A 20,000-nucleotide genomic window follows, 5' to 3' on the forward strand; every position below is an offset into this window, starting at 1 on the left:
TTGACTGTGTTACCATTGGCCTATTCTTACAGCCAGACCACATCCTCTCTCAGATATATAATGTTATGTTCACACGCTTATGTCAACAGTTGAGTGTCTGACAAATGGTTTCTGTCTTGGTCCCGTCTCTCTCCCAGCATGCACAGCTGTGTGAGCAGGAGCAGATGTTGGGGTCACAATGTCACCCCGACCGTGTGTGATTATGTGAGTGCGCCTGTCACTCAGAGCGTGTGTGTGTGTTTGCTTGTCACGCCGAGTCTGTCTGCGCCTCATGAACCCCTTTAGAATACCAAACTAAAGTCCCATTGAGCCTTTCAGGAGTGTAAATTGCTCCCCTCCTGCCCCTCTGTCCATGTGTAGACCCCTAGACTTCCCCTAATCCTCACCGCTCCACCTCCTTCTCCTTCCCCTGAGAGAAACAGACATCCCCAGACTCCCAATAGAACCAGACTCCCAGAGACACAGAACCATACTCTGTTTGCATTTGAGATAAATCATTGAATGAGAAATATAATTCTACACAGAAACCCATTATACATTTATACACAGACATAAATGGGTTTAGAGAGGTGTTGAAAAATGTGGCTATTATCAGTATTTCACTCTCTCACTCCCCTTACTCCCTTTCTGTCTCCCTCTATCCTCCTACTTCTCCCCTCTATCTGCCTTTCCTCCCCTTCTGTTCCTCTCACTCAACATAAAGCGTGGCCTGGATGGCGAAGAGGGCACCATGACCTTTGACCCCATGCTGGACCACCAGGGCGTGTGCTGTACGGAGTGCCGGAGGAGCCACACCCAGTGCCAGAGGATCTGTGAGCCCCTGGGCGGGTTCCAACCCTGGCCCTTCCACTACCGCGGGTGCAGGGTAGCCTGCAGAGTCATCATGCCCTGCCGCTGGTGGGTGGGACGCATCCTGGGCATCCTCTAAACACCCCTCAACCAGCCCTGGACTGGTAGAGTCCAGAGAGAAGGAGAGGCGGGTAGAGAGAGAAGAGGGTAGGTGGATTTGGGCGAGGGAAAAAACGAATCATTCAAGGATATTCAGTTTTCCATCATAAGATACACACAGCCAATACCATATGACATACAGTACATGTATGCTCATACAATACTCTTTAGAAAAGAGTACTCTTTCATACCACATACCCGTGATAACAAAATCATCCTGTCTGATCTTGTCACCTTAAACGAAACATATCAAAGTAACATCAGTACAGATTTTATATCAATTATATATAATATGATCTGTGATAGTTATGATTTGTGGAAACGTGTATGTAAAGAGCTAACACCTTTCCTTTTAGCTTTCTGGTGTAAATAAATGTAAGAAGTATTCTATGAAATATGAGTTGGAGGACTAGACTGTATGTCAGCTGTGCATGCCTTTAGGTATTCATCATGCTAGTGAGAAATGTTGCTGTCCTAACCGTTTCTCCAGAAGTAGGGCCCACTAACAACATGTGATGTTTGCTTTGTATTTCTCCTCAAAAGTAACTATTAAATAACTATTTCAAAGTGCAATTTCAATGAATAAACCTTTTTTTAAGTAAACATATATAATTCATTTTTGCCATTCTTATTGCATAGCAACACATTACTTCAGCAATGTACTGTCCTCAATACATAAGCGGCCCTTCAAACTGTATGTTGCAAATGAGTCTGTACTGTTTGGGTCAACAGCAGAGATGAATGCTACCGTACACAGCATGCATGCAGCCAAACACACTGGAGTTAATATGTCAAATATACTAGTTGATCCATGAGGTGAAAAACTTTGAGAGCAGCAGTGAGTTTCAGAGATCTAGAAAGCTTTAATGTCTGAGTTCCAGTTCTAGAAGTGTTTAATGAGACTAAAGACTGCAGCCGTCATGCTGAGATCTTACCCACAATGCAAAGTGCTTAACTCCTTTTGATGTTAGTAGAGCAGCTTCAGGCAGGGGGCTGTGTGGGTGCGTGAGATGCAGTTAAGAGTTTTAACCGAAGCCATTTGATCGCCATGACACCTGAAACAATGTGCAATGAATTTAACACTTAACTCAGTGAGGAAGGGAAGGGGTGTGTGTATTATTTCACTTAACTCAGTGTGAGGGCTGATGATGCAGTTAAATCCATATTAATGCTCCTGCACTTAACGCAACGTCCACTCAAAGCAGAGAGCAGCAGAGTGTAGTGTGTGAGGATGAGGTCTACTCCCTGTAATATAGTACAGTAGATTAGTACAGGAATGGGTGTGTTTGGTATTGGTGATTGACGATGCTAGCTTTCTTTTGGGCCACCTTCAGTAGCCAAACGTTGCAGATAAAATGCAGCAAATAGAGCAGATTTGATTCCTTTGATGTACTTAACATATGTTTATCTGAACGTTTAAAAATTGTTGTCCTTCTGAACACGCCCCAGGTCTCTTAGACAACATTACAGACAGTGAAACAAAGAATTGTGATCCATAAACAAAATAATTTATTTACATTTAAGTTTGAATCACATTGAGGAAAAGGAAATTAAAATTCGACTTCCATTGCATGACTGTATTGCTGCTGATGTGGAAAAATATTCTAGAATTCTTATACAAGTATAACAAAAAACAAACAAAAAATCAAAACATTTCACATACTTTGTATTCATTCCAAGTGGTGAATGGGACGACATAAATATTGACAGACGGACTGGAAGGTGGAGGGAGGGGTGGGTTTGGGGGAATAAAGTGGACATGTCCATTGGAGGCAAAGAGAAGGAGAAAGCAATATCACTGAAGCTGGAGACTCATCTCCCTCACTAACTTTAAGCACCATTCGGGGGAGAGGAGATATGGGCGATCCATTTGAGGCAGAGAGCGAGAGTGTTCTTCAGTACTTCTTAAACTCCATGTCATCAGGAGGGCTCATCTCTACCGTTCTCTTCCCAACGTCTGTCCAGTTGGTGCTCAGGACTGTACCACCCGACTCCATCTACAGGGGGAGGAGAAGAGAGTCAGTGATACTGACTGTGTACTGCTAAAACAAAAACATCTTTCTCCGTTCCTCTCGTCGTGTGTGTGCATACCCACGAAGGATTTGTTCATGGCCCGTTTGACCTCGTCAGTGCCGTCACAGTAGATTTGTTGAAAGAGTTCGTTAAGCGCTGCGTCTCCCTCCAGCTTCTTCTCCTTCTCCTCCTCACTGATGTCCCCCACCACCTTGTCCCAGTTACGGCTGGAGGCAGACGATGACGGGTACTGGTCTACACAGGAACACACACGCATTAAAAAGGTTTCAGTACCACAAACCAGTTCTGAATTTGTTATATGTTAGTGTAAGGGAGAGAGCGCAAAGGTGGAGAGCGCACGTGTGTGTGTGTGTGTGACGGAGAGGAACTGACTGGGGATGAAGTGTTTGACGTTGGGCTCCTGTCCCTCTCCCTCCAGCTTCTCCCACCTGATCCCCTCTGTCTTCTGCATCTTGACCTCCACCTAAGAGAGCGGGAAGGAGGGAATAGAGAGCGAGAGGACAGAAAGAGAGCGAGCGAGCGAGGACAGAAAGAGAGCGAGCGAGCGAGGACAGAAAGAGAGCGAGCGAGGACAGAAAGAGAGCGCACGAGGACAGAAAGAGAGAGCGCGAGGACAGAAAGAGAGAGCGCGAGGACAAAGAGAAAGCGAGTGGACAAAGAGAAAGCGAGAGGACAAAGAGAAAGCGAGAAGACAGAGAAAGAGAGAAGACAGAGAAAGAACGCCAGTAAAAGAGCGGGGAGAAAGAATGAGAGCGGAGGGAGAGAAGAGGTAGTTGTTACGTCTAAATAGGGCTCAACACAGAAGTTCAGAAGATGGTAGCTCAGACAGAGCCCACCAGTCTCTTAGTGGTGTGATCAGCTCACGACAGACACACAGGGATATGCGGGGGCACAGCGCAGACCCAGATCTTCCAGACAGAGCGCTAACGAGACGTCTGTCAGATTGAGGGGCCGGAGTGCGTGTGATCAACACAGCTCAATATACTGGTGTGTGTGGGTGAGAGCTATCATTCTGTCGATCACAGCGGCAGGAGCACACATTTTGGGACAGATCATTACATCGGAGAAGAAAGGAGACAAGAAGATGAGAGGAGAGCCGCCACCATCCACACCCACTGAGCTGCAGTGACAGGCCCCATACCAGTGGGACATGCAATCTGCTGAGTTCTCCAGTACCCCCGTCATCTTAGGTTTGTTTGTGTGTAAGTAACTGTGTGTGTGTTCAGAGACGGTCTGATAGAGTAGGGGATGCGCTGGCATGTCGACGCAATTAAAGAACATTTCTGCTCGGCAGGGAGATGAGATTGTTCATTCATGAAGGTGTCAGGAGAAGATGCCAGAGCCTCAGAGGACACACATTCAGACAAGAGCACTGATTACAGAGCTAACAGAGGAGCTCAACACTAACCCAATACGACTCTATTAGGACAGAATGGTACACTACATACACACACAAGTATGTGGACAAATTAGTGCATTCGGCTATTTCAGCTCCATCTTTTGCTAACAGGTGTATAAAATTGAGCTCACAGCCATGCAATCTCGATAGAGAAACATTGGCAGTAGAATGGCTCGTACTGAAGAGCTGTGTGACTGAAGAGCAGTGGTACCGTCATGATGCCCCCTTTGCAACATGCTAGAGCTTCCCCGGTCAACTGTAAGTGCTGTTATCGTAAAGTGGAAACTTCAAGGAGCCACAAGGGCTCAGCCGCGAAGTGGTAGGCCACAGAATCTCACAGAACTGGACCACCAAGTGCTGAAGCGCATAGCACATTAACATTGTCTGTCCACTCACTACCGAGTTCCAAACTGCTTCTGGAAGCAACGTCAACACAATAACTGTTCGTTGGGAGCTTCATGAAATGGGTTTCCATTGCTGAGCAGCCGCACACAAGCCTAAGTTCACCATCCGCAATGCCAAACGTTGGCTGGAGTGGTGTAATGCTCACCGCCATTGGACTTCAGAATACTGATGAATCACGCTTCACCACCTGGCAGTGCGACGGACGAATCTGGGTTTGGCGGATGCCAGGAGAACGCTACCTGCCTCAATGCATAGTGCCAACTGTAAAGTTTGGTGGAGGAGGAATAATGGTCTGTAGCTGTTTTTTATGATTCAGGCTAGTGAAGGGAAATCTTAAAAGCTACAGCAAATGACATTATAGACAATTCTGTTCTTCCAGATTTGTGGCAACAATTTGGGGAAGGCCCTTTCCTGTTTCAGCATTGCAATGCCACTGTGCACAAAGCGAGGTCCATACAGAAATGGTTTGTCGAGATCAGTGTGGAAGAACTTGACTAGCTGCACAGAGCCCTGACCTCAACCCCATCAAACACCTTTTGGATGAATTGGAACGCTGAATGCGAGCCAGGCCTAATCGCACAACATCAGTGCCCAACCTCACTATTGCTCATGGCTGAATGGAAGCAAGTCCCCGCAGTAATGTTCCAACATCTAGTGGAATGCCTTCCCAGAAGAGTGGAGGCTCTTATAGCAGCAAAAGGGGGGACATACTCCATATTAATGCCCATGATTTGGAATGTCCACATACACCACATGACCAAAAGTATCTCAAATATTAGGACTGACTGACCCATGTTCAACTGCTGTCCACAATTGCAACCTCCATGGCCACCATGGCCATTATTTGACCCTGCTGGTCATCTATGAACATTTGAAAACATCTTGAAAAACAATCTGGCTTTATGGCCACACATGTACTCTAAATATTTCCACCCGGGAACAGCCAGAAGAGGACTGGCCACCCCTAGGAACCTGGTTCCTCTCCAAGTTTCTTCCTAGGTTCCTGCCTTAATGGGGAGTTTTTCCTGGCCACTGTGCTTCTGCATTGCTGACTCTTTGGGGTTTTAGGCTGGGTATCTCTTAAGCACTTTGAGACAACTTTGTGAGAAAGGGCTATATAAAATACAGTTGATTGATTGATTGATGGAACCCTCCACGTTGACCTTCAATGTTCTTCATAGTACAGTGCATTTGGAATTATTCAGATCCCTTGACTTTTTCCAAATTGTTACATTACGGGCCTTATTCTAAAATTGATTAAATAGTTTTTGCTTTTCTTAATCTACACACAAGCAAAAAACAATTATATTTTTTGCTAAAAAAATAAACCTGAAATATGACATTTACATAAGTACTCAGACCCTTTATTCAGTACTTTCTTGAGGAACCTTTGGCAGCGATTACAGCCTGGATTCTTTTTGGGTATGACTCTACAAGCTTGGCACACCTGTATTTGGGGAGGCTCTCCCATTCAACTCTGCAGATCCTCGCAGCTCTGTCAGGTTGGATTGTGAGCATTGCTGCACAGCTATTTTCAGGTCTCTCCAGAGATGTTTGATTGGGTTCTGGCCGGGCCACTAAAGGACATTCAGAGACTTGTCCCAAAGCGACTCCTGCATTGTCTTGGCTGTGTGCTTAGGGTCATTTTCCTGTTGGAAGGTGAACCTTTGCCCAAGTCTGAGGTCCTGGGAGCTCTGAAGCAGGTTTTCATCAAGGATCTCTCTGTACTTTGCTCTGGTCATCTTTCCCTCAATCCTGACTAGTCTCCCAGTCCTTCCTGCTGCAAAACATCCACACAGCATGCTGCCACCACCATGCTTCACCGTAGGGATGGTGCCAGGTTTCCTCCAGACGTGACGCTTGGCATTCAGGCCAAAGAGTCCAATCTTGGTTTCATCAGACCAGAGAATCTTGTTTCTCATGGTCTGAGAGTCTTTAGATTCCTTTTGGCAAACTCCAAGTGGGTGGTCATGTGCCTTTACTGAGGAGTGGCTTCCATCTGATTAAAGTCCTGATTGGCCTGATTGGTGGAGTGCTGATTGAGGCCTGATTGGTGGAGTGCTGGTTGAGAGTTGGTTGTCCTTCTGGAAGGTTCTCCCATCTCCACAGAGGAACTCTGGAGCTCTGTCAGACTGACCATCGGGTTCTTGGTCACCTCCCTGACCATAATTATGTAAATAAGGTATTGTTTTTTATTTTTAATACATTTGCAAAAATGCCTAAAAACCTGTTTTCGCTTTGTCATTATGGGGTATTGTGTGACAATTTGTTTTGTCACACAATACAATGCCACAGAAATTCAAGTTGAGGTAGCATGCAATTGGCATGCTGACTGCATGAATGTCCACCAGAGAATTGAATATGAATTTCTCCATCATAAACTACCTCCGTCATTTTAGAGAATTTGGCAGTACATACAATCGCAGACCAAGTGTAATCACGCCAGCCCAGGACCTCCACATCCGGCTTCTTCACCTGCGGTATCGTCTGAGACCAGCCACCCGGATAGCTGATGAAACTGTGGGTTTGCACAACTGAAGAATTTCTGCACAAACTGCCAGAAAACATCTCACGGAAGCTCATCTGCGTGGTTCTCGTCCTCACCAGAGTCTTGACCTGACCGCAGTTCAACGTCATAACAGACTTCAATGGGCAAATGCTCAACTTCGATGGCCACTGGCACGCTGGAGAAGTGTACTCTTCACATTTAAATCCTGGTTTCAACTGTACCGGGCAGATGGCAGACAACGTGTGGTGTCCTATCGGCGAGCGGTTTGCAGATGTCAACGTTGTGAACAGAGTGGGCAGGCATAAGCTACAGACAACACAATTGCATATTATCTATGGCAATTGTAATGCACAATTTGAATACCGTGACAAGACCCTGAGGCTCATTGTCTAGCCATTCATCCGATGTCATCACCTCATGTTTCAGCATGATAATGCACAGCTCCATGTGGCAAGGATCTGTACACAATTCCTGGAAGCTGAAAATGTCCCAGTTCTTCCATGGCCTGCATACTCAGACATGTCACCCTTGAGCATGTTTGGGATGCTCACGACAGGATGTTCCAGTTACCGCCAATATCCAGCAACTTTGCACAGCCATTGAAGAAGAGTGGGACAACATGCCACAGGCCACAATCAACAGCCTGATCAACTACGCAAAGGAGATATGTCACAAATGGCGAGGCAAATGGTCGGGTGGTCACACCAGATAAGGACTGGTTTTCTGATCCACGCCCAAACTTTTTATTAAAGGTTTCTATGACCAACAGATACATATCTGTATTCCCAGTCATGTGAAATCAATAGATTAGGGCCCAATGAATTAATTTCAATTGACTAATCTTCTTATATGAACTGTAACTCAGTAAAATATTTAAAATTGTTGCATGTTGCGTTTATATTTTTTTCAGTGTAGTAAAAAAAGGGACGAAAAATATATACAAATAACACTAATAAATATAAAAATAATACATAATGATTAACGATAACGTGGCTATATACACAGGGTACCAGTACCGAGTCGATTGAGGTAGATATGTACATATAGGTAGGGATAAAGTGAATAGGCAACCAGATAGATAATTAACAGTAACAGCAGCGTATGTGATGAGTGAAAAGAGATTAGTGCAAAAAGGATCAATGCAGATCTTCCGGGTAGTTATTGGTTAACTATGACTAACTACTAAGCTGTCTTATAGCTTAGGGGTAGAAACTGTTCACTGTCCTGTTGGTTCCAGACTTGGTGCATCAGTACCGCTTGCCGTGCGGTGGCAGGGAGAACAGTCTTTAATAATTTTCACAGCCTTCCTCGGACACCACCTGGTATAGAGGTTCTGGATGCAAGGGAGCTCGGCCCCAGTGATGTACTGGGCCAATAACATTACTCTGTGTGGCACATTGCGGTCGGATGCCAAATAGTTGCCATACAATGGTGCAGCTGTAGAACTTTGAGGATTTGAGGAACCATGCTGAATCATTTCAGCCTCTTGAGGGGGAAGAGGCGTTGTCGTGCCCTCTTCACGACTGTGTTGATGTGTGTGGACCATGAGTTTCATAATGATGTGGACACCGCAGAAATTGAAGCTCTCAACCGGTTCCCCAAAAGCCCTGTCGATGTGGATGGGGGCATGCTTGGCCCTCCGTTTCCTGTAGACCTCGATCAGCTCCTTTGTCTTGCTGACATTGAGGGAGATTGTTGTCCTGGCACCACACTGCCAGGTATCTGACCACCTCCCTGTAGGTGGTCTCATCGTCGTCCGTGATCAAGCCTACCACCTTCGTGTTGTCTACAAACAATGATGCAGTTGGAGTCATGTGCGGCCACTCAATCGTGCGTTAACAGGGAGTACAGGAGGGGACTAAGCATGCACCTGAGGGGAACCCCCGTGTTGAGAGTCAGCGTGGCGGATGTGTTGTTGCCTACCCTCACCACCTGGGGTGGCCCATCAGGAAGTGCAGTTGCAAAGGGAGATGTTTAATCCCAGGGTCTTTAGTTTAGTGATGAGCTTGGAGGGTACAAGGTTGTTGAATGCTGAGCTGTAGTCAATGAACAGCATTCTCACATAGGTGTTCCTTTTGTCCAGGTGGGAAAGAGCAATGTTAAGTGGAATGCGAATTGGAGTGGGTCTAAGGTGTCTGGGACGATGGTCTTGATGTGAGCCATAACCAGCCTTTCAAAGCATTTCCTGGCTACAGATGAGAGTGCTAGATGGTCATTTAGACAGGTAACCTTGACGTTCTTGGGCACAGGGACTATGGTGGTCTGCTTGAAACATGTACAGTTGAAGTCAGAATTTTACATATACTTAGGTTGGAGTCATTAAAACTCGTTTTTCAACCACTCCACAAATTTCTTGTTAACACACTATAGTTTTGGCAAGTTGGTTAGGACATCTACATTGTGCATGACACAAATAATTTTTCCAAAAATTGTTTACAGATTAATTCACTGTATCACAATTCCAGTGGGTCAGAAGTTTACATACACTAAGTTGACTGTGCCTTTAAACAGCTTGGAAAAGTCCATAAAATTGTGTCATGGCTTTGGACGCTTCTGATAGGCTAATTGACAATGTGAGTCAATTGGAGGTGTACCTGTGAGTGTATTTCAAGGCCTACCTTCAAACTCAGTGCCTCTTTGCTTGACGTCATGGGAAAATCAAAAGAAATCAGCCAAGACCTCAGAAAAACAATTGTAGACCTCCACAAGTCTGGTTCATCCTTGGGAGCAATTTCCAAAAGCCTGAAGGTACCACATTCATCTGTACAAACAATAGTACGCAAGTATAAGCACCATGGAACTACGCAGCCGTCATACCGCTCAGGAAGGAGACACGTTCTGTGTCCTAGAGATGAACGTACTTTGGTGCGAAAAGTGCAGATCAATCCAAGTACAACAGCAAAGGACCCAGAAGATGCTGGAGGAAACAATTACAAAATGATCTATATCCATAGTAAAATGAGTCCTATATCGACATAACCTGAAAGGCCGCTCAGCAAGGAAGAAGCCACTGCTCCAAAACCGCCATAAAAAAGCCAGACTACGGTTTGCAACTGCACATGGGGGCAAAGATCATACTTTTTGGAGAAATGTCCCCTGGTCTGTTGAAACAAAAATAGAACTGTTTGGCCATAATGACCATCATTATGTTTGGAGGAAACGGGGACGCTTGCAAGCCGAAGAACACCATCCCAACCGTGAAGCACGGGGGTGGCAGCATCATGTTGTGGGGGTGCTTTGCTGCAGGAGGGGCTGGTGCACTTCACAAATAGATGGCATCATGAGGACCGAAAATGATGTGGATATATATTGAAGCAACATCTCAAGACATCAGTCAGGAAGTTAAAGCTTGTTGGCAAATGGGTCTTCCAAATGGACAATGACCCCAAGCATACTTCCAAAGTTGTGGCAAAATGGCTTAAGGACAACAAAGTCAAGGTATTGGAGTGGCCTTCACAAAGCCCTGACCTCAATCCTATAGAACATTTGTGTGCAGAACTGAAAAAGCTTGTGCGAGCAAGGAGGCCTATAAACCTGACTCAGTTACACCAGCTCTGTCAGGAGGAATGGGCCAAAATTCACCCAACTTATTGTGGGAAGCTTGTGGAAGGCTACCTGAAATGTTTGACCCAAGTAAAACAATTTAAAGGCGATGCTACCAAATTCTAATTGAGTGTATGTAAACTTCTGACCCACTGGGAATGTGATGAAAGAAATAAAAGCTGAAATAAATAATTCTCTCATATTATTCTGACATTTCACATTCTTAAAATAAAGTGGTGATCCTAACTGATCTAAGACAGGGAATTTTTACTAGGATTAGATGTCAGGAATTGTGGAAAACATTTAAATGCATTTGGCTAAGGTGTACGTAAACTTCCGACTTCAACTGTAGGTATTACAGACTGGGTCAGGGAGAGGTTGAAAATGTCAGTTAAGACATTTTCCAGCTGGTCATCGCATTCTCTGAGTACACATCCTGGTAATCGGTAAACATCCTGGCTTTTGTCCATTTATTATTTAGAATCTTCATGTCTCACTCATTGTTTGAAAAAAAAGTTTGGTCCAAATGGGATGTTAGGTACCATATTTATTGAATATTATATTTTTTATTTAACCTTTATTTAACTAGGCAAGTCAGTTAAGAACAAATTCTTATTTACAATGACGGCCTAAGAACAGTGGGGATTCGATCTAGCAACCTTACGATTACTGGCCCAAAGCTCTAACCACTAAGCTACCTGCCGCCTGTATGAATCCTACAAATTAAAATGGCCAATTTGGGTGGAATCAATTAGCTTAATTTATTAGAAATACAATTATATTTCAACAAAATAATGTTGCAGGAATACTAATATGATCAGTTTCAAACTACAGAAATGATCTCAGAACGATCTGAAATGGTGGGTGTCATGGCTTGCTGAAATGATATGGAACAACCCATTTGCTACTTCCACCAAGATCTTTCTGCAAACACAGACCTAGTCAACCTTAATGGACAGTGCATGGGAATGGGCTGGGAGACTGAGGGAGAGAGACAAGGCAGAGAGAGCCTTTGTGGAGGCAGCGTGTGCCTATTTGTGCGCGTGCGTGTGTGACGGGCTAGGCGCTGCTTCTTAAAGGGATGTGACAGCACAGTCACTGCTCCCAGGGGCCATACTGAGCAACACGCACAAGCACAACTCGTACCCCCTGCCTGTCAGAGTTGAGTCCCTGTGTCCCATGTACTAGTCCCATGTGCTCTTGCCCCAGTCACATTCCGCCTTGCCATACGCACCCAGTCTTCCACTCGCAGACAAACACACAACCCCCAGACAGTATGTTTAACACAAGTACACATATGCTTGCATATACACACACAGGTGAATCCATTTGATTTCAATCACTTTTTGACAGCACCCATTTTGATTTGAACAAAACATTCCATACATATTTGCTCATTGTACAAGTGCTCAGAAAGTGACTTTTTGGACCTGAGCGCCAAAACATTTAAGAGATAAAGCTGCTCAAAGTTGACCTATTTGCATACCCCACCATACCATGAGTAGTGCTGAGCGATTAGTGCTTTTTGTCGGTTCGATTATAAAATAATAAAAATACAATAACGGTTTTGATCATTTTTTAAAACATTTAATGCACTATGCATTATGTGGGTATTTGTATTTTGTATTTATTATGGATCCCCATTAGCTGCTGCTACTCTTCCTGGGGTCCATCAAAATTAAGGCAGTTTATAGAACTTTAAAACATTACAATACATTCACAGATTTCACAACACACTGTGTGCCCTCAGGCCCCTACTCCACCACTACCACATATCTACATTGCTAAATCCATGTGTATGTATAGTGTGTATGTTATTGTGTGTGTGTGTATGTGTCTGTGCCAAATGTTTGTGTTGCTTCAAAGTCCCCGCTGTTCCATAAGGTGTTTTTTTAAATCAAATTTTACTGCTTACATCAGTTACTTGATGTGGAATAGAGTTCCATGTGGTCATGGCTCTATGTAGTACTGTGTGCCTCCCATAGTATGTTGTGGACTTGGGGACTGTAAAGAGACCCCTTGTGGGGTATGCATGAGTGTCCGAGCTGTGCGCCAGTAGTTTAGACAGACAGCTCGGTGCCTTCAACATGTCAATACCTCTCATAAATAAAAGTAGTGATGAAGTTGTGTCCTGCTGCTGGGTTGTTGCCCTCCTACGGCCTCCTCCACGTCTCCTGATGTACTGGCCTGTCTCCTGGTAGCGCCTCCATACATCATGACCTTTTTCTTATAGGCCTTGTTTGTTTTATGGTAGAATCTAGGCCTGTATTTGACGTTATTCCCTTTATTCCCTTTTCACTACTCCTCTACGCTGACAGACACAGCAAACCTTCTTGCCACAGCTCGCATTGATGTGCCATCCTGGATGAGCTGCACTACCTGAGCCACTTGTGTGGGTTGTAGACTCCGTCTCATGCTACCACTAGAGTGAAAGCACCGCCAGCATTCAAAAGTGACCAAAACATCAGCCAGGAAGCATAGGAACTGAGAAGTGGTCTGTGGTCACCACCTGCAGAACCACTCCTTTATTGGGGGTATCTTGCTAATTGCCTATAATTTCCACCTTTCGTCTATTCCATTTGCACAACAGCATGTGAAATTTATTGTCAATCAGTGTTGCTTCCTAAGTGGACAGTTTGATTTCACAGAAGTGTGATTGACTTGGAGTTACATTGTGTTGTTTAAGTGTTCCCTTTATTTTTTTGAGCAGTGTATATCCACATAATTTTTGTTCCTCATGATGCCATCTATTTTGTGAAGTGCACCAGTCCCTCCTGCAGCAAAGCACCCCCACAACATGATGCTGCCACCCGTGCTTCACGGTTGGGATGGTGTTCTTGGCTTGCAAGCATTCCCCCGTTTCCTCCAAACATAACGATGATAACTATGGTCAAACAGTTCTATTTTTGTTTCATCAGACCAGAGGACATTTCTCCAAAAAGTACGATCTTTGTCCCCATGTGCAGTTGTAAACCGTAGTGTAGCTTTTTTATGCCGGTTTTGGAGCAGTGGCTTCTTCCTTGCTGAGCGGCTTTTCAGGTTATGTCGATATAGGACTCATTTTACTAAGGATATAGATACTTTTGTAATAGTTTCCACCAGCATATTCTGGGTCATTTGCTGTTGTTCTGGGATTGATTTGCACTTTTCGCACCAAAGTACGCTCATCTCTAGGAGACAGAACGCATCTCCTTCCTGAGCGGTATGATGGCTGCGTAGTTCCATGGTGTTTATACTTGCATACTACTGTTTGTACAGATGAATGTGGTACCTTCAGGCATTTGGAAATTGCTCCCAAGGATGAACCAGACTTGTGGAGGTCTACAATTGTTTTTCTGAGGTCTTGGCCGATTTCTTTTGATTTTCCCATGATGTCAAGCAAAGAGGCACTGAGTTTGAAGGTAGGCCTTGAAATACACTCACAGGTACACCTCCAATTGACTCACATTATGTCAATTAGCCTTTCAGAAGCATCCAAAGCCATGACATCATTTTCTGGACTTTTCCAAGCTGTTTAAAGGCACAGTCAACTTAGTGTATGTAAACTTCTGACCCACTGGAATTGTGATACAGTGAATTATAAGTGAAATAATCTGTCCGTAAACAATTTTTGGAAAAACTATGTGTGTTATGCACAAAGTAGATGTCCTAACCAACTTGACAAAACTATAGTTTGTTAACAATACATTTGTGGAGTGGTTGAAAAACGACCTAATGACTTCAACCTAAGTATATGTAAACTTCCGATTTCAACTGTACATAAAAACTCTGGCTTTGCTCAGTCAGTGGCATGTTGTGTTTTATTCTGTTACAGCATAATTTTTTACTATTAATAAAAGTCATATGGTAGTGACTGCCCATTGCTGCTTATCACTTATTAACCATAATTTATTCATGACTTTAATTAAATATTTAAGTTGTTGTGTATATTACACTTGTTCAATTTGATAACTATTATTTATATCCAAGTCATCATCTCTATAGAGCTGCTGCCTATGCTGTCTGACAAAGTCACTATTTAATAGTTTTTCAAATTAAATAAGGCATACTTTTATGTAGTGATGGGTGAAAAACAAAATCGATAGTTACATACCGTATCGCTTTAAAAACAAAATCTCAATATTATTTTTGCGCCAGTTGGCTGTACCTACACCAAAACGGCAGTATTTATCCTTCATAGATTGTTCACCATTTAAAAAAAAAATAGGAATACAATTTGTTTTCAGCACTTTTACTGCCATGACTGATCAAAACTCATTTTCTCATGGCTCTCTCATCCCTCTGCAGCCGACATATGGTAAGCAATCTGTTTGGAACGTCAAATCGCAATAAAAATCAGTATCGTATCGCAATATTTTTAGAATCGTGAGAATCGCAATACATATCGTATCGGCAATAAGAATCGTGATAATATCGTATCGTGAGGTCCCTGCCAATTCCCAGCCCTACTTTTATGACTGCTGAATACCAACTATCAATCACTTAGAGCATGTCTCTTCAGGTAGAGATGCCTCAAAGCAACTGCTCTCTATCCCTCTCGATTGTGCATTTCTCTCTTCTCTCCCTCCGTGTCTGCCACACACTAACCTAATGTAGCAGGTGTAATGGATTATGGTAATTGTCGTTAGTTACCACTTTTTCTGCCCTAAACTATGTATAATATTGGCTTGTTGGAAACTACTACTCCCTACTACATAGCACAGTTTGGGCTTGATTTGATTTATCTTAAGAGAACCTGTGCAATGTGCACATTCAGCTCAGAAAAAAACAAATGGAATTCAAATAATTTAACCGATTTCTGTCAATTAGTTGTTTAAAACCCCCCAAAATAACCAAGATTTCAGTTAATCGCTCAGCACTAATCATAAAACATGAATGTCTTCATCACTGGAAAAGATAAATGGTTGAGGTTGATATAATTTAAAAGCCTACAAACAGGTTTTTCAAACTATTTTATAATTTGATTAAAAAAGTTAAATACAAATTTATTTATTTTAACCTTAAACATGAATTATCAAAAAACGTGTAAACTATGTTGTAAATTGGACCCCCTTTTACATTGAGTTTTGTTGTTGTGCCTGCCATCGGTTGATACACAACATGCTCTTACATACAGGGTGGGTGTCACGTATGACATTTCAAATGGTACAGCGAAGATGGTCAGAGGTTCACACATTTAAAAAAATGATTTTCTCATTAAAGTCTTTAAATTGATATTCGACAGTGGGTGGACTGGCGGCCATCTTTGTGGAAGTAATTAGAAGTTAAATTTAAATACATTTAAATGTCAATGGTGTACCAGCTAAAGTGCAGTGGTCTGAAGAGATGGTCTGAAGAGAAATAGAATTCATAGAATGGACCTATGATTGAAATGACACCCACCCTGTATTCATGAGCATGTTTTGTCCTTTTCTCAATAGGGGGTGCTGTTTGCACTTTGTAATAATTTAGTTCCCAAATTAAACTGCCTCGTACTCAATTCTTGCTCGTACAATATGCATATTATTATTACTATTGGATAGAAAACACTCTCTAGTTTCTAAAACCGTTTGAATTATATCTGTGAGTAAAACAGAACTGGAGTTGGAGCAATTTTCCTATGAGGATGTGAGAATGCTGAATTCTGCTGGCTGTTCTGAGGTCGGTTTATTAATTTGCCTGTCTTCTATTGGTTGAGATGCACTGCATACGCCTTCCCCTGGATGTCAGCGAATAGTGAGAATTGAAATGGAGTTGCTGGGCAGATCTGAGAGCTTATAAATGGGCTGGCAACGTGGGGTCCTTCCTTTCTTCTCTTCGCCATGACGCAAAAAGGACCTCTGGATGTCGTTCTAGAAAGCTCCCGTTATAGCCCTTAGATATATCCGGCTCTGTTTTTATTCGATATAGGTGTTAAAGACATCATAATGTTGTTATTTTAAACCGAGTTATATCAGTTTATATCAGTATATTGCGATTTTCGGATATTTATTAGTGCTGCGTTATAGTGAGTTGGACACGTCTTTGCCACATGGCTAATGTTTACTGCTAATTCCAACGTTGAAGACTACATTCTACAACCGAGCAACGATTCTTTTGGACAAAGGACAACTTGCCCAAGATTCTGATGGGAGCTCATCAAAAAGTAAGAACTATTTATGATGTTAATTCGTTGTTCTGTTGAAAAATGTTAAACTCATATTCCGCCATTAATTTCGGTGCGGTCTCGCTTTAACGCACGCTGTATGTCGTAGTAACGTTAATTTTAAAAATCTAACACAGCGATTGCATTAAGAACTAATGTATCTTTCATTTGCTGTCCAACCTGTATTTTTTAGTCAAGTTTAGGATTAGTTACTGATTAGATTAGGTGCCTCTCCCAAGATTTCTCCCGACATATTGTTGGCAGCTTGGCTACTTTTCTCATTGTATAACCACGATTTGTGCCGCTAAATATGCACATTTTCGAACAAACTCTATATGTATTGTGTAATATGATGTTATAGGACTGTCATCTGAAGAAGTTTGAGAAGGTTAGTGAAAAAATGTATATCTTTTGCTGGTTTATTCGTTATCGCTATTGTTGGCCTGAATCAATGCTGTTGTGTGGTTGGCTATTGTAGTAAGCTAATATAATGCTATATTGTGTTTTCGCTTTAAAACACTTAAAAAATCTGAAATATTGGCTGGATTCACAAGATCTTTGTCTTTCATTTGCTGTACGCTGTGTATTTTTCAGAAATGTTTTATGATGAGTATTTAGGTAATACACGATGGTCTCTGTAGTTATTCTAGTTGCTTTGGTGAGAGTTGTGATGGTGGCTGCAATGGTAAACTATGATTTATACCTGAAATATGCACATTTTTCTAACAAAACATATGCTATACAATAAATATGTTATCAGACTGTCATCTGATGAAGTTGTTTCTTGGTTAGTGGCTATTTATATCTTTATTTGGTCGAAATTGTGATAGCTACCTATGCAGGAAAAAAATGGTGAAAAAAAAAAAGTTGTGTCTTTTGCTATCGTGGTTAGCTAATAGATTTACATATTGTGTCTTCCCTGTAAAACATTTTAAAAATCAGAAATGATGGCTGGATTCACAAGATGTGTATCTTTCATCTGGTGTCTTGGACTTGTGATTTAATGATATTTAGATGCTAGTATTTACTTGTGACGCTATGCTAGGCTATGCTAGTCAGCTTTTTTACTGATGGGGGTGCTCCCGGATCCGGGATTGTGACCAAGTAGAAGTGTCTTAACCAATGGCGGGCACCACACAAAAACCTCAGATGTTATAAAGTAGGGTCTTAGCTACAACACATGCTAATATGAAGATGTTTTTTTCTTTAATAAATTACTTTGACAACCCTGTTTGTAAGCTTTAAAATGACACCTAACTCAACCGTTTATCTTTTCCATTGAAGACCTGGATGTCTCATGGTATGGTACGGTATAAAAAAGTCACTTTCTGACCACTTCTTCCATGGGCAAATATGTATGGAACCAAGGTATGATATTATTTGGTTCTCGCCAAATAAGAGGGGCCACCACCACCTTGGCTGCGACACTATTTAAAGATTTCAGGGAAAATTAAACAGATATTTAGATATGATATAGTTTACTATCTTTGATTGACAATGACATTGTTGAATCATAGAAACTTTGTAATGGCAGTCAAACAAACGTCAACTGCCCAAAGTTGCTAAGCTTGCTTGATAACCTTCAAATGAATTACAGAATATCTCCAATATTTATACAGATATCAGATCAGCTCATGAATAACGGGGAGATGAAGAGCGGGAATAGTTCAAGGTATCTTAACGGGGACCAATTGTTTTAAAAATAGCCATACCTACTCTCGTACCGTTTGTTGCTCACACCTACTGAAGCTCTCATGGGCAAGAAGTACGAGACAGCACAGAAGGGGGAAATATTAGAGCGGTAATTTAGGGGATGGGTTAAATGTGTAAGACACATTTCAGTTGAAGGTATTCAGTTGTACAACTGACTACGTATCCCCATTTCCCTTTCACATAAGCGAGCGACGTGCTTTGATTATGCAACCTATAGATTACAGAATAAAGTTAGGAATTTTTAGTTGAGACACGAGTCAGAATTTGGGGTTTCAGTGGGATTGGAACTGGAAATAAAAATAGCCTAGGGTCTAGGACATGTGAAGATAGGGAAATTTTCCCTCATGCCTCTCTGAATTGTTAACAGCATTCATGTCTGACAGAGATGCCCATGTATTGAATTGTGCATAGGCCTATGAAATTTGTGACTGTCTGAAGAGTCAAAATAACAGCTCAAAGAGGCACACATTATTTTATAAGCTATACCAGTGATTCCCAACCAGGGCTACTAGGACCCCTGGGTGTACTTGGCCTATCCACAGGGGGTACTTGAGAAGACTCATGAGACCATATACCTACTGGTAAAATGCACGAGGGGGGTACTTCTGGGGTATCCAGGCAGAGCAAAATTCAGTTGGTGGTACAGTAACCAAAAAGGTTGGTAACCACTGGCTATACTGTAGGGGTTTTCCTTTAGGGTTTATTAACTGCATTCGGGTCGCATGGCAGCCCCTACTTCAGATTACAGCAGAGAAGAATTTAAAAAGCAACTTATCAAATAAAAATACAGTCTGGTTAGGGAGGCTGACAGGCATGGAAATTACAGGGAGGGCGGTTGTATGTTATCTATTCACAGAGACAAGATGAGTTTGGAGTGTGTGTGTTTACCCTTCCGTTCTGATCAAACACTCTGGTGTGTAACTGGCTTCATGTTGTCGTGACAACCCCGCGTGTTAGAATGTCTGTCATAGCCGATGAGGGAGGAGGTCCGAACTGACAGATGTGAGACACACACTCATAACGCACACATTTACAGGACAACTTCGGAAAGATTCTGTGAAGACAGCACAAGAGTGTTAAGTGTAATTTCTGAGCATGTGTGTGTCTATCTTCACTTCTAAGCCCTAGTTCAAACAGCCCTATCGCAGCACAGAACTACGTCACTTTCTTCTTGGAAGAGTGGGGATAGATTGCCGTCTGAAACAATATAGTACGCTTCGCCTGTCATTTGACGATAGTTCGCCAGCCTCTGACGCTCTTTCGGAGTGGTGCTGGTGAAGTATGCCTTCTTTCATTTTATTTAACATTCTTTTAGCCCCTTTTCG

General features: G+C 42.6%; 2 protein-coding genes across 5 annotated transcripts in view; one reads left to right on the top strand and one right to left on the bottom strand.

Annotated features, from left to right (window-relative positions):
• The window catches only part of LOC120055637 (leukocyte cell-derived chemotaxin 1-like), a 27,026-nt gene extending 25,569 nt beyond the window's left edge, over positions 1-1,457 (top strand). The window contains exon 7 of the mRNA XM_039003526.1: positions 704-1,457. Within this exon, the coding sequence (XP_038859454.1) occupies positions 704-928 (225 nt within the window). The 3' untranslated portion in view covers positions 929-1,457. The remainder of the gene's footprint in view (positions 1-703) is intronic.
• Positions 1,458-2,434: 977 nt separating this feature from the next.
• LOC120056108 (protein SGT1 homolog) overlaps positions 2,435-20,000 on the bottom strand; it is a 52,086-nt gene continuing 34,520 nt past the window's right edge. For 3 of the 4 annotated variants that reach the window (XM_039004282.1, XM_039004280.1, XM_039004285.1), the window contains 3 exons: positions 3,355-3,445; positions 3,044-3,216; positions 2,435-2,945 (listed from right to left, as the gene is read on the bottom strand). In XM_039004282.1, coding sequence (XP_038860210.1) covers positions 2,844-2,945; positions 3,044-3,216; positions 3,355-3,445 — 366 coding nt within the window. In that variant the 3' untranslated portion in view covers positions 2,435-2,843. Of the gene's footprint in view, positions 2,946-3,039; positions 3,217-3,354; positions 3,446-20,000 lie in introns of all 4 variants that reach the window. The other variant, XM_039004281.1, reaches the window with a different exon arrangement.

Source organism: Salvelinus namaycush, chromosome 11, assembly GCF_016432855.1.
Source record: "Salvelinus namaycush isolate Seneca chromosome 11, SaNama_1.0, whole genome shotgun sequence".
In the NCBI taxonomy this organism is placed as follows: Eukaryota; Metazoa; Chordata; class Actinopteri; order Salmoniformes; family Salmonidae; genus Salvelinus; species Salvelinus namaycush.